Genomic DNA, 14,928 nt, shown 5'->3' with positions numbered 1-14,928 from the left:
CATTTCATATCCTGGTTGAGGGGTCACTTCTTCAGGTAGTATAAATAGAAAGCTAATGTATTCCAAGAACACTAAATTATGTCACCAAGACTTGCTACTGCATGAGAAAATGAATCTATCTTCCCCATGCAGAAAATTCTGTGCTAGCAGAGAATTTCCAGCATGCAGATAATTGTTAGGAACTGGTAATGCCACCTTCGTGGCAACACCAGGAGACTAGCACAATGAAAACCAGTCCAATGTATTTAAAAGAAAACTAGGACCTACCATCTATGCCAAAAGCTTTTGGAGACCCCGATGCCATGCGTGAACCATGGAGTGATTTAGGTTGGCAAGGACTTCTGGAAGTCATCCGGTCTAACCCTCTGCTCAAAGATGGGCCAACTTCAAAGTCAGGTCAGGTTGCTCAAGGCCCTGCTGAATCGTGTTTTAACTATTATCTCCAGATCCTTATGGGCACCTGTTTGAGCATTTTACCACTCTATTGTGAGGAACTTTTTGGCAATGTGTTAGTTGGAATCTTGTTCAAAACATCCCGGAATGAAGTGTTTTCTGCAAATGGATTTGGTACACAGTTACTTGTATTTAATTTTTAAAGGTCAAACAGAATCAGCCTTTCAGAACAGCTGCATACAATAGCTAAAAGCCGTGTCAGCAGACAAGAGGAACACCTTAATAAATTGGACATGACCCGCAATCCTACAAATAAAGAATGGTTTCAGGTTCTAAAGTAATTTTCCTGAATTATCATGCTCCTAGTAAGTGCATTACAAATACCATTGGATTTGTCAATAATGTCCTAAGATATTAATCTGTGAGTATATTTTTCTAGTAAGCTTTTTAAGTACAGTCATGTTATTTGGTTTCCTCTAGTTCTGAATACAAATTTTAAAACAATACAGATATGGCAGCATATTTGTGTCTTGAATTTCCTTTAACAATAATTCATTTTTAATAGGAAAGTTGCTGTATTCCACACTTAAAATAATTGAAATACAATGAGAACACTACTGGTAATCTGATTGTAATAGCACTGACTGGTCAGTTTTTATAGAATCAATGGAATTTTTAGGAATGCTAAATTGCTTACATTGTTATTTTCAAATGTTGTAAAAATGGCTTAGCACACAACAGATTTTTAAAAAAAAAAATCTGTTTAAAATCTCTGTGTACAAAGAAGTAAAAAATGAGAGTGTAATGTAATAACTGAATTGTCTCAAAAAATCCTGTTTGATTGGTTCAGGTGCAAGCTTTACATTACCTATTAGTTTGGTGTTTAATGAAATGCGTATCTGTTTCCCTTTTTAAATTTTATTTAATTTTTCTATGCTTGCATATTTTAAAGGGTGCTGTAGCAACAGCCAGTTTGATACTGGGCATTTGTGGGGAGTTAAATACTGGTTTGCATTCACAGACCAAAGCAAATGCAGGAAATGTCACCAACCTCCAGTAAGTAATTAATTTTCATGAAATGTCCTGTGTTTTAACAGTTATTGCTTAAAAACACTTCTTTTGTAATGAATGGCCCCATATATTTTCACCAAGACACTTCAGAAATTGATATCCCACTAGGACTAAATTAAATTTTTTATTATTATCTAGCTCTATTACAACACTCACTAATTGCTAGTTTTGAGATTGGTACAATCAATCATGCAATTTACATTCCCAGAAATTGTTTTAAATTGAGTATTTTTCCATTTTTAAAATTTTAAACTAACAAAGGACCTTCAGGGGTTAAGATTAAACAATCTAAATATTAATAGCTTGAGTATGTTTACACGACAGTCACAAACAGAAAGCAGGCTTGTGCAGGTGTGATTTCCTGATTGACTTAAGCAGATCTAAGCCTGCATGTGGCTACAAGAGCTATTCCCATCCTTCCCTGCACCCTAGCCATACGGTCCCGATACTTTCTTTGTGTTTATGGTTGTGCATTGTAGCCCACTGAATCAACCATCCTGTTGATCTAACTGAAGGTGACAGGACAAAGTGACCCCTTTGGAGGCAGTGTGAAGACAGATCAGTATTTTATATATAAATTTATACACACAGATAGATAGATATATGCATATATAAAAATTGATATATATCGATAATCTACATTTTCAGCTTCAGGTAACAGTAAACTATTATATTATGTGCTGAGTTAAACCTTAGCTAATCATGAAACTGTACATCCAGTGGCGTATCTAGCTGTGACTTTTGTTGGTTTGCCTAACAGGAGAAGGGCACATGCTCTCCTGAACGAAGTAATAAAACACGTGTGTTAGTTTGAAGTGTGTGCAGACAACCAGTAAGAATATTGTATCATCAAAGCTCCTTTGTAACACCTAACTGAAGTTAGGCTCTGTTGCCACTAAGACTTTTAAGATGGCTCTAAGGTCAAAGATAACGACGTACTAGGTCACCATAGTAATGTTCTTAATACTGAGCTAATGTAAATGTAGTGTTTTACCGAGAGTATAAGACATCCTATGTGTGTATTACTGGATATATGACCATGTGTAGTTCATTAATTCATCCGTATATTCAAGCTGTCACGAGAGAAAAGGATGTGTTTGATGGTTTTATTTCGAGCCCGCTTTCCCAAGATGAACTCTCCCATCCATCATGTCATATTCCTACCAATTCACAGGGTACTCCAAAAACTGCCTGAATGTTTACTTAATCAACAAAGAGCACTATCTTGCTTGGATTCCTACACAGGCATACTAACTTACACAAGGACGCTAACTACAAACTTCCATGCTACTGCTTAGGGCAATCTCATTGCTCTCTACAGCTTCCTGAGGAGGGGAAGTGGAGAGGGAGGTGCTGAGCTCTTCTCCCTGGTACTCGGTGGCAGGACCCGTGGGAATGGTTCAAAAGCCTCGCCAGGGGAGGTTTAGACTGGACATCAGGAAACACTTCTTTACCGAGGTCAAACACTGGAACAGGCTTCCTAGAGAGGCGGTCGATGCCCCAAGCCTGTCAGCGTTTAAGAGGCATTTGGACAATACCCTTAACAACATGCTTTAACTTTTGGCCAGCCCTGAAGTGGTCAGGCAGCTGGACTGGATGATCGTTGTAGGTCCCTCCGGGCTGAACTATTCTATTCTAGAACTGACCTGCCTCTACCCAACAGAGAACACATCAAGAGAGACCTAGCAATAAAGACTCAGGGCACAGGGTTATAGGCAGCTGAATGATCTGATGTCTAAGGGCTTGCCCACTCCTCCCTCCCTGGTTCCTCCCTCACGTTGTTCCCCCATGTTCTTCTCCTGGCCTTCCTACTCCTACCTGTTTACCTTGCGCCAACTCCGATAACTGTCAGACCTTTCTATGAACCTCTTAAACTCACTGATGGAGCAGAAAACCATCCAACTGGTTTTGCTGTGTTAGTTTTCTACCACATTAGACAGTCAGAGTTAATCTCAGAGGGCTCTGACAAGCTGCAGAAGCAGCACAGTGGGAATCAACGTTCAGGAGCAGGAAGGGAGGTGGGAACACTCACTCCCTGTCTGGCAGCCATGTGCTGTTGAATCACTTCCTACGTCACATGAAAGCACGTGTTTCTGGCTGCAGTACCACAACCAGCTGAGCTAACCAAACAGCTCACTGCCACCAAAAAGGGATTCTCCTTTTCCTCCCCCAGTTCCTCCCTCTTGAAACCATCCTCTCAAAGGGAATATCCAGCAAGGGCAAAGAGGATGTTTAGTTTGATTTGTTTCTTTTGATTCTTGGGACAAGGTAACTACACTAAAGTAAAGAAATTAGGAAAGGGAAATCACTAGCTGTGATATGGAATTTTGACAGGGAAGCCAATTAAAATCCTGGGATGAGCTCATGGAGATTGGCTTGTACGCAGACAAAAACACCATAACTCAGCATACGCAAAACCAGATTGGAAGCTGTGTTTTAAAAGTACTTCAGAAAACACTCCTGCATCACCATGGGCTTGTCCTGGATAATCTACACTGTATTCCAGTTTCAGATAACAGTAATCCTGCTATCATACTGTGTGCTGAGTTAAATGTAAGAAATTCTGGTTGGAAACATACAGCTCAAGGACCAAGAATAAATCTCATACAGTCATTTAAAACATTAACTGCAGTAACTCATTAACTACCTTCATGAAGAGATCAACCACTATTAGATATATTTACCTCATGTATGTCTTTCATCCAGCTTGTTATATTTTGAAAACTGTCCAGATTTGTGATGTCATATACAAGAACAAAGCCCTGTGCGCCACGAAAATAGCTAGTACTAAGTGTATGGAATCGTTCCTGGCCAGCAGTATCCCTGAAAGAAATTGTAAGAAATCACACACACACAAACAAAAAAAGATGATCAAACTGCAGAACCCTCAAGAAAAATCACTTTATTTTAAGGAGTATTGTCCAAATTTTGAACGGTGTACCCTAACATGAAAGGAACAAGAAAAGATAAGCATGAGAGAAGATCTGGGTGCCAGATACAGCAGTGAAAGAAACACACTGGAAATTTATTCTGAATAATACAGCCCTCCTAGGGAAGCTAAACCAGTGGTTGAAGTCTGAGTGTAACTTCAAGCCCACCATTGCTTCTTTATATACATAATCATTAAGATCAGTACAACTCAGGTGATAAAAAAAAATCTGGAGTACAAGCACTGCAAAAGTCAGATGACATCCCATATTCTGACAAGCCCATTATAAACTGTGACACAGACAGTAAACTGGTTTAGATGGAAGGTAGGTTTTGGGAAAAAAGCCATAAAATACAGGGATGCAGAGATTCCTACACATAGTTATGCCTTAAGAAAGCTGTAAACAAGTCTCCAAGACTTTTGTATTAAAAGCTGGGATGGAATAACTGCAGACCTAATACTGGTCAGATAATTCATGCACAGGGTTACTCCTAGAGAAGTTATATACTGGTAAATATAGATAACCTTCAGTATTGGATGCCTGGAGAGATGGCTGTCAGTAGCCCTATATAGCCTTTAGAAACAACTTCAAAAACAAAAAATAGAGTGTAGGTTCCCAAAGATTCATCTTACTTGCTTTCTCTCGGTGACCCTTTTGAACATGCATTTGATGGGTAATGAAATGTAAAATTTTCTTGCTTTGTCACTTCCCTCAATGTTCTATACAATTAAATATACTTAATATGGATCGTAGATATGCACTGTTTGTATGCTGCAAGTTTTACTGTTAAATCAACCTAGCAACAACTCTCTTTTTAACTTACATTAGTTGCTGCAAAAAATTCAAATTTATTAGTTGCTAGGCCAAATTCAAAATTTAAAATGACCTAGTAGGAACAATTGCACTTTAGGAAGACACACAATTAAAAGCAGATGAGATTTTTCATGCTGTAATGTAATTTAGTTGGCTCTCATTTGTGATATAAATTAAAACTTACCATATTTGAAGTTTCACTCTTGTATCATTAAGCGTTACTAGCTTTACTTTAAAATCAATGCCTAGAAGAAAGAAGAAAATCTGTAACATTTTTCATAATGACATGGATTCCATTTGAAGATTGTTTCTTAGCTCTAGTTATCATGCAATTTTGAACAGAAAGTGAAAAGGAACTATGTCAAACAAAGAATAACTAGCCAACCATATACATTCAAAATGGAAGTTGTAAAAGGAAATTATTCAATGGTGAAAACAACTATGTGCCATACATTCCACAAATACAATACAAAGCAATGGAGGGTCAGGTCAAAGCAAAGGTGCAGATACTCTGAAACTATATGTAGGTATTTCCATGAATAGGCAAGTGACATGAGAGCAGTTTCATGGCCTATGCACAATAATACTTGGCAAATATATTGGTGATTTCAGTTGTTTCCAGTTTCATCACAACAGTGTGGCAACTATGAATGGGGAGGTAGAAATGCTTACAAAGCTGTTTCATGCACACCACCATTTTTCTGTCCGTACTTCCAAATCCCTAAAAAAAAAATCTAGGGTTACATGAACAGGAATTAGCTATACTAGATAAATGCAAAGACAAACATACACTGGATTTCATTCAAAATTAGGATTGTCTCTACAGCCTTAATCACTGTGTATCCCAGATTCAGGGTGCTAATGCTAAAATCAAGCATTAGCACTTGAAATCAGCACAGAATGTTGTCTCTACATACACTACAGATCCTTCCTCAAAGATAATTTCCTTGTAATTTATAGTGTTTTCCTTTATTATATGATCAAATTAGTACTCCAAATGTGGTAGATGACACCTGGATTTATGGGTTGTTGAAGCTCCAATCTTAATATAAGAATCTGCCAGCCATCAGCTGCTATCTTAGAGTGACGCATTCCCTCAGTTAACCATTTTTCTTCCAATTACTTATTGCTGAAATTTGAAATACTGTTTGATAATTTCTCTGCTCATTTTTTTTTCCACTGAAAAACAATATGGCTATTTTTGTCAATTATATTAAGTGAAGTTAAGGTGACATTGCGATAGCTGGCCATACTGCATGGTCAAAATTCCATAAGGTCAAAATATGGCGACTTAACATGACTTCAGAGTGGCTTTTCTCCAATAGTAATGTCATTTGAAAGAACTAAACAGATTGAAAAAGCACAAAAATTTTAAGTTAATACCATTGCACGGATTTCTGTAAGAACCTGTCTGCGAAATTACTTTATCAACGGAAAGCACCCATGGCAGTAAACCAAAAACGCAGTGGAGGAAATGCTCCCTTCCTTTTTACTGACGGATGTATTGTGCACAAAACTTTGACAAGTACACTCTCACATGCATGATTCCAATGCTATTAACATTTTTGTGTGTATGTGGTAAAATAGTTTAGGTGGATTTTTAAAATTATGATGATAATCATGTCCTTCACTTGATGAATTTTTATTGAAGCTCCAACGGAAAGGAAAGATGAAATAATATAATTGGTATCTGTAATTAATATTACACAAAGCTTCCTTGATGGAATTAATAATGTCAGATGGAAATGTAATTTAAGTCAAATTTGCTCATGTAAGGTGAAATTCCAATGTGATGGAAAAGATTTGCTCCTGAAATTCACATGGTTTTGTTTAATTATCTGTATCACTTCCTACAGTTGATGTTAGAGCAGTTGAGAGGGACAGAGCACGCACTGGGAGGCTGGAATGTCACTTTCAAATGGTGCATTGGGAATACAGCAAAAACTTATAATCCAGACAGGGATTCCCAGACCTATAGGAAACAGTTCTCAGTTGACATACATTTTAATAATAAATTGCTATACGCTTTTTTTAATTTATAAAAAGGGAAGCAGAATGCTGAATCAGACTAAAACTTAATCTAAATTAAAATAAGGCTTATTGACTTCTTAAGTCAACTTCAAAATTTATTGACCTAAAAGGTCAATGAATGTTAGTGAAAAACACAAGTCAATATGTTCTGCATGCATGAATTGTTCATGTCTTTATATGAAATTTCCAGCAAACTTAGCAAATTGGAAAGACAGAAAAGAAAAATGAGAAATACAATGCCAAAGACAGCTCACAGATTTCAGATGCTTTTAGGCCCATGTATTATACAACATGATCAACATAACAAAGCGAGCATTGATTACCGCTCTTGAGATAAATGTTATTTGAATGCAACAGCTTGTACTTGCTTCTTTTAAGCTGTCAAATAAAACCAAGAAGGAGTATGCTGGGTACAAGTTCAAATTCTAGTTGTTATTTCCAAGTTTTATAGCCATTAGATTAATTTCTTTTCTTTATATTCCAAATAATAAATATGCCCGTATTAGGACTGAGGCACCTTAAAGACAATTAGGTCTAAAAAGCATCAAAATAGTCAGCCACAGGGGACTTCAGCCGTGAATTGCCCCTCTCTTCCCTCAATATCTGTAAAATAGTTGTTGGCCACCTGCAGAAGTCCTCTTCAACGAGGTCTTTTGCAGCTAGCCTAGAAAATGACAACACACTTTTCACCCCAATACAGCTGGCAAGTTCCTGATATAAAAGGCTCAAAAAAATATGTCTATCCAGAGAAAACGCGAGTTTGAGCAGCTTAGCAGGATGCAACAGTGATAGCATGGACAGAGGGTGGTACATGCCCAGGTGCAGGTTCTACCTAAGCCCACTTACTGTCATACAGCGTCTTCAATTCTGGAAACAGGGAAGCAGTTGGAATCAACTCCTGTGCCCAAGCTGGACAAGCGCCCAGTGAGATGTTGTGGGTTGAGTTTCCACCGTGTTACTCCTACCCATACTTAACACTTACTAGCTGTTGTGCATTACTGGAATCAGACTCTTTTCCTGTACGTGTCAAGGAATATCGGAAGCGGAGTGGTACCTCAGCGGTCACAAGTACTGATAATTACTGTTTTGGTAAGAAAAGCAACTGATGTGATAAGATGGTTTGTTAGGGAAGTAAGAGTGACAAAAAATCCAGCCTTATAAAAAAAAGAAAGGAATTAAGATGTGGATTACTATTAGTGTTGCTAACAAAGGACATGTCTACCTTCAATATGGTTCGGTTTTGTTGATTAACTCTACTTCATTTCCTTCTGAAGTCAGTATCAGGGATTCTACACAGACTTCAGAGCTGGTTCTCTTATTCATCGTGCATTAGAAACAAATGCATAAATCACTTGAATTTGCAACTTCACTCTTAATAAATCCTTTTTTTTTAAATATAGGTATTAAAAAGCAAAAGGAGGGAGGACTCACACCTCTACAGAAAACGTGTGTGCTGTGGGACCACAGCCACTGTAATACAGCAGAGTAACAACCTCGCAGCCTGTAAGATCACAATCCTGTTCACTTGTATACAGGGTTTTTTTTGTTCATAAACTTTCTCTATGGTTTTATATGCAATGCCATTGTTTAAACAAAAACATTTATTCTTTATAGTCTATTCATAATACAATGCATCTGCCTTATGATGCGTATAAGTTTAATTAGAAAACTATAACTGCTTATAATTTACCTAAACTGCGTAATTGAAGAGGAGGAAGGGCACCCAGCCTTGCGTGTTTAAGTGCTGCATAAAAAGCTTTCAGTGAAAATTTACTGTGGATGCATTTTTCTTTCCATAAAATACATAATTTTAGAAAAGTTCACTACTACTGGAGCCTACTACAAAATGTTTGGGGTTTTTTTTTCCCCCTGCAATAACACTAGGGTTTTTCCTAGTAACACAAACCTGTGATTCATGATGACACAGAAATGAGGCTTTCAACAACCTTTGAATTTCTGTGCCTACAATCCTTTGCCACTAAGGAAGGGGGTAGCACGTGATTTTGTCAGGGAACTCGGATGGCTGAGAGACTGGATAATCTTCTCTCTACTTTAACCGTTCCAGCTGGACAGGTAGGGTGAAAAATCAATTAACATCAGACAAGCATTCAATAGGCTGCAAGACAGACAGGGATCCTTTGACTGAGCTTGTATGAAACAGGCATCTGGATGAAAACCGTTATTTGTTTTGGTGGTTTCAACAAAGAGGGAGAAGACATCACGAACAGAAAAGCTATTGCATTGTGTCTTCTTCCTTTACACCATTACGGGCCACAACCTATAGACCATGCTCTTGGTTGTAGCTGTCTTCATGAAAAAGAAACTTCCAACCTTACTCTTTCGGAAGCCATCACTCACAATCCCATTCGTTTTAAAAGTCTAAGCTCTAATACACCTCCTAAAATGGAATTAAATGGAACACGGTATTTCAGAAATAACTTTTAAATCACATTCAGGTAACAAATACCACATTTGGATGATTCATTTACATTTCAGATAAACATTTGTTTAAAAAGTTTTTAAATCTCTCAAGAATAGGTTGCAGGAAGAGTAATAAGGTTAATCTCAGTCCATAACTGTCACCAAACTCTTGTATCTTAACTATTCCTTAAACTGTTTCAACCCACAACTTGGAAAATCTATTCTTAGAATCATAGAATCATAGAATCATACAGGTTGGAAAAGACCTCTAAGATCATCGAGTCCAACCGTCAACCCAACACACCATGCCCACTAAACCATGTCCCTAAGCGCCTCATCTACACGTCTTTTAAATACTTCCAGGGATGGTGACTCCACCACTTCCCTGGGCAGCCTCTTCCAAGGCCTGACCACTCTTTCAGTAAAGAAATTTTTCCTAATGTCCAATCTAAACCTCCCTTGGCGCAACTTGAGGCCATTTCCTCTCGTCCTATCATTAGTTACTTGGCAGAAGAGACCAACACCCACCTCACTACAACCTCCTTTCAGGTAGTTGTGGAGCACGATAAGGTCTCCCCTCAGCCTCCTCTTCTCCAGGCTAAACAACCCCAGTTCCCTCAGCCGCTCCTCATAAGACTTGTGCTCCAGGCCCTTCACCAGCTTCGTTGCCCTCCTCTGGACACGCTCCAGCACCTCCATGTCCTTCTTGTAGTGAGGGGCCCAAAACTGAACACAGGATTCGAGGTGCGGCCTCACCAGTGCCGAGTACAGGGGCACGATCACCTCCCTACTCCTGCTGGCCACAGTGTTTCTGATACAGGCCAGGATGCCGTTGGCCTTCTTGGCCACCTGAGCACACTGCCGGCTCATGTTCAGCCGGCTGTCAATCAGCACCCCCAGGTCCTTTTCCTCTGGGCAGCTTTCCAGCCACTCTTCCCCAAGCCTGTAGCGTTGCCTGGGGTTGTTGTGGCCGAAGTGCAGGACCCGGCACTTGGCCTTGTTGAACCTCATACAATTGGCCTCGGCCCATCGATCCAGGTCCCTCTGCAGAGCCTTCCTACCCTCCAGCAGATCAACACTCCCGCCCAACTTGGTGTCATCTGCAAACTTACTGAGGGAGCACTCGATTCCCTCGTCCAGATCATTGATAAAGATATCGAACAAGACCAGCCCCAGTACTGAGCCCTGGGGAACACCGCTCGTGACCGGCCGCCAACTGGATTTAACTCCGTTGACCACAACTCTCTGGGCTCGGCCGTCCAGCCGGTTTTTTACCCAGCGAAGAGTGCACCTGTCTAGGCCGTGAGCCGCCAGCTTCTCTAGGAGAATTCTTAATATCATCACCATACAAGAGTTTTTGACTCTGCAGTTGACTGAATTAAGAGTAGAAGAGTAGAAGAAACTGTGTCTCAAAATAATAATCTTACAGTCAGGAATCTATATTCCAATATAAAATGCATCAACAAAGCTGATGTTTATTTTCACAGCCATTCTTTGGGATTCCTTGCTTAAGCCTGGTAACAAGTTGCCTGTTATAAGGATCAATTTCATGACTTCACTGCTACTTGTGTTCTTCCTTTTTTGTTCCTGTTGGTTTCAGAAGCTGCTTTGCAAGAATGGCAAGAAAATAAAAAGTGGTTTAAGTTCAGCTGTTCTCATGCGGGCAGGTCAAGTCATCTCATGCACATTAAGTATTCCCTGGACCACAGTGGTTGCTGCCACAGCTACTATCTGTCATTTATTCAGTTAAGCCAACTCCTCCCACACTGAAAAATGTATGAGAGAGACATGCATATTCCAAATGCAGGAACACACAATTTCTTGTGCATACTTTCACTTTCTTTTCAAGAGCACAGAAAATGAAAAAAAATTCTTACACACACGCAAACTTTTAAAAATGAAAATTTCCCAATCAGAAATTGGGAAAATCTCCACGGCAAATCAAACCACTGCACCCACGTTACTCGTTTTCATGCTGATGACCCGGTTTTCAGCATGTGGACAGTCACCTTGCCATTCCCCAGGGCACCATGGGCCTGGCGCACCACAGCAGTGGGGAGTTCCCCATCACCCCCCACCTGCAGAGGTGCCGGGGAAGGCAGCGTGGTGGTGCAGCACAAAACCGCCTTGGTCTGGCAGGGCTAATTATTTCCATCACAGCAATGGCTCTGCTTTAATAATCACACACGCGGGTATCTACAGTAGAAGACATCTTGACTTTATACCGTTAAAATTATTAGCACAAAGTTACATCCCTTTCTAGCATGAAAGATGGAGGACCTGGGCATTTTACTGACATCTGACAACTCTTTGAGGTAGATACCGTTCTCTCTGACCCACACTGGTGTGCAGCAACAGGGCCTCTGTCCTGGGCATTAAGGAACAGTGAGAAACAAGTTGTCTCCATAAGCTGAAAAAAACAGCAGGTTCCAAATCCCGCAGACAAACAGCAAGGACAGTGCAACAGCCGGCACAAAGAGGTTCTGGAGCCAAGGCGACATGTCTCCTGACACCCTGGCAAACCTCTGCCAAGGTGTAAGTTGCAAGACGTGGCTGGACACAGGCAACAGATTGACAGAGGGAGATGACATCTCCGAGGCAGGCAGTGCCGAGCTGCCAGTGCCGGGAAGGCTGTGTTTGAGACTGCACCCGCGGCCTGCGGGCGGGAGGCGCACCGCGGCGGAGGGGATGAGGAGAGGGAGCGAAGTGGGCGCCCAGGCCTCTGCCGGCCCACCGGGACACACGCCAGTCCCTCGGGGCGTGCGGTGAGCGCGGCCGTGCCTACGCAGCCGCCCGCCACCGGCCGGCGGGGCCCCGCTTCCCGGAGGGCTGGTGGGCAGCGGGGGGTACGGGGCGCGGGCGCTGAGGGGCGGCAGGCCGGCGGGTGCGCCCGGGGGGCACGGGCAGGTGCCGGCCCGGGGGCTGCGGGACAGCGGCGGCAGAGCCGGCTCCCTGGGGGCCGCCCCCGGCCCGCGGTCACTCACCGATCGTGGCCAAGTAGGAGGAGGTGGGAGCCCCGGCGGGCGGCGAGCGGGGCTCCGTGTACCTCCGCACGATGGAGGTCTTCCCCACGCAGGTCTCCCCGGCCATCACGATTTTCACCAGCAGCGGCGGCGGCCTCCCCGCTACCCCTTGCCCCTGCCCCTGCCCCTGCCCCTGCCCCAGCCCCGCCATGGCGGGCGCCGAGTGCCGGCCGGGCCCGGCTGGGGTGGGGCGGGGCGGGGCGGGGGCCGCAGCGCCGCGGGCCGCCCCGCTGCGAGGGAGCGGGCGCCGCCCCCGCCCGCGGTGTGCGGGGGCCCGGCGGCTGGGCCGGGGCCGGGCGCCATCTCCGGCGCCGCCTGCGGGGCCGCCGCCCCGCACAGGTGGGGCGGGCCGCGCCGCAGGGAGCCCCGGATGCTGCAGCGGCGTGCTGGGCTGCGGGGGAGCGGGGTGAGGAGGTGCGCCGGACCCACGTCGGCTTTTTAAACCGGTTTTGAAGAATAAAGCATCTCTCTGCTTTTTTTGCACTCTGACTGAGTGTTGCCGTCGTTACGCCAGCCAAAAATCTGCGCACGTGCTATAGAAAATACGAAACCGGTCAAACGCTGAATTAATTCCTATGATTGCTAAAAAGATAGAAACTGAGACCAAAATGGTTGACGTGAGGTAATGCCGCGCTGTAGGCCGATGCTGTGGCCTGTAGCAGTCCCAGAGCTGTCACCGCAGGCCGGGTCTGCTGCGCTAATGCGCCAGGGCTGTGCACAGGCACCCCCTCCGGACTTGGCCTTCGCTCTCCCTTAGCAGCCACCGACTGCTTTAGATGACTGACAGCTGCTTCAGATGACAGCCGCTTGCACGCAGAGTCCATCGCCACGCTGAACTGTGCAGCGGGGCCACATTAGACCTCTTGCAGGTCGTGTGCAGCTTCCAAACGCTGTGCTTCGGCCACTGGCCTGAATTGGGATTATAAAATTATGCAAATACGTGCTTTTTTTCATGAAGTTTCATCAGCGGAGAGGAAGGAGGGAACTTTCACAACCCCCATAACACTCCCCCTGTGAAGTACAGAAATAAACAGTCTGTTTCTCATTACTTCCTAAAGTTACAGACAGAGACAGAGGAAATAGGTTTTAAGAATTTCCTGTTTTTCACTTTTGATTTGTTCTCATCTGACAGTCAAAGTGACCTGTAATATACAAAAAAAAGTGTTTCTACAGTGTAGACTTGCTGCGTGTATGTCTGGATGTCTTTACCAGAATGCCACATTGTCCAAATTACAAGGCCCTTGGCCATTTGCTGATGTGCACACTGAACTCATCTAGTGTCATAAATTTAGGAATGGGATATACTTTGAATTAAAAGTGCTAATAGACATTTACAAATATTTGTGACTATCATCTAGATCTGTGATGACTCCCCACAGATTTTGACATTTTCAACTTCAACCGTTCAAGCGACTCCTTGGTCAAGTCACGTCTCACAGAGCAGTAGATGCAACATACTCGCTTTTTGCGGAGGACAATTTATGACTCTGTTCCACCTAACACAATTCGGGACGTCCTCTTATCAAAGGCCAAGTATTATTTCAGGCTTATTCCCCATCACCCCATGCTGAACCACACACCAACCTGCACCTCAACATGCCAGTATCGGACTGGTTAGCCACAAACCTTTAGGGCTTTGTGCTGGGAGATCTTCAAAGGGTGGCAGCAGCTTGTTGCTCCATCAGTGCAGTTTCCTTCATTGCTGGAAAAATGACAATTTCTGCTACAAGTTGGGAAATAATCAGTAAGAAATGGCTGATAAAATCAACTACTGAGTTAGCTGGTCTTTTTAGGAGTGATCGCTGAGATCTGGCTATGTAAAAAAGCCAATACTGCCAAAGAAGGCATCAGTCAAAGTGTTTCCACAGAGAAATGCTGTGTATTGATAAGACTGAATACATTCTTGAATGAGGGTTGGTGGAAAAAGTTGACCCTACGGGACACTTTCAGCTGACACAATAATCTTATGAAAGCATTTGGGGAGCCCTTTTTGTACAATAAAGCTGCAAGCATGTGGCTTGCTTAGTTTAACAAAGGCTAGGAGGGAATATGATTACTGTCTATCAAGGATTAAACGATAAAGAGGTGAAAAAAGCTGCTTAAAGAAAAGGATAATTGACCACGAATATGGCCAAGCTAAAAATTGTGAGGTTTCTAATGATATTTCAGAAAATTCTTGCAATTGAGTTAATCGGGAGAAAAATCTTAATAAAGGCAGAACAAGATGAATTTGTTAGGGAGGCTGT

At 42.6% G+C, this 14,928-nt stretch overlaps 1 protein-coding gene across 1 annotated transcript in view; it reads right to left on the bottom strand.

Annotated features, from left to right (window-relative positions):
• Positions 1 to 12,876, bottom strand: part of LOC142078796 (ras-related protein Rab-10-like) — a 33,220-nt gene extending 20,344 nt beyond the window's left edge. Inside the window, exons 1-3 of the mRNA XM_075141912.1 lie at positions 12,644 to 12,876; positions 5,392 to 5,452; positions 4,149 to 4,287 (exon numbers count right to left, since the gene is read on the bottom strand). Coding sequence (XP_074998013.1) covers positions 4,149 to 4,287; positions 5,392 to 5,452; positions 12,644 to 12,833 — 390 coding nt within the window. The 5' untranslated portion in view covers positions 12,834 to 12,876. The remainder of the gene's footprint in view (positions 1 to 4,148; positions 4,288 to 5,391; positions 5,453 to 12,643) is intronic.
• Positions 12,877 to 14,928: the final 2,052 nt, after the last annotated feature.

This window comes from Calonectris borealis, chromosome 2, assembly GCF_964195595.1.
Source record: "Calonectris borealis chromosome 2, bCalBor7.hap1.2, whole genome shotgun sequence".
NCBI lineage: Eukaryota > Metazoa > Chordata > Aves > Procellariiformes > Procellariidae > Calonectris > Calonectris borealis.
This window is presented reverse-complemented; position numbering and strand designations above follow the sequence as displayed.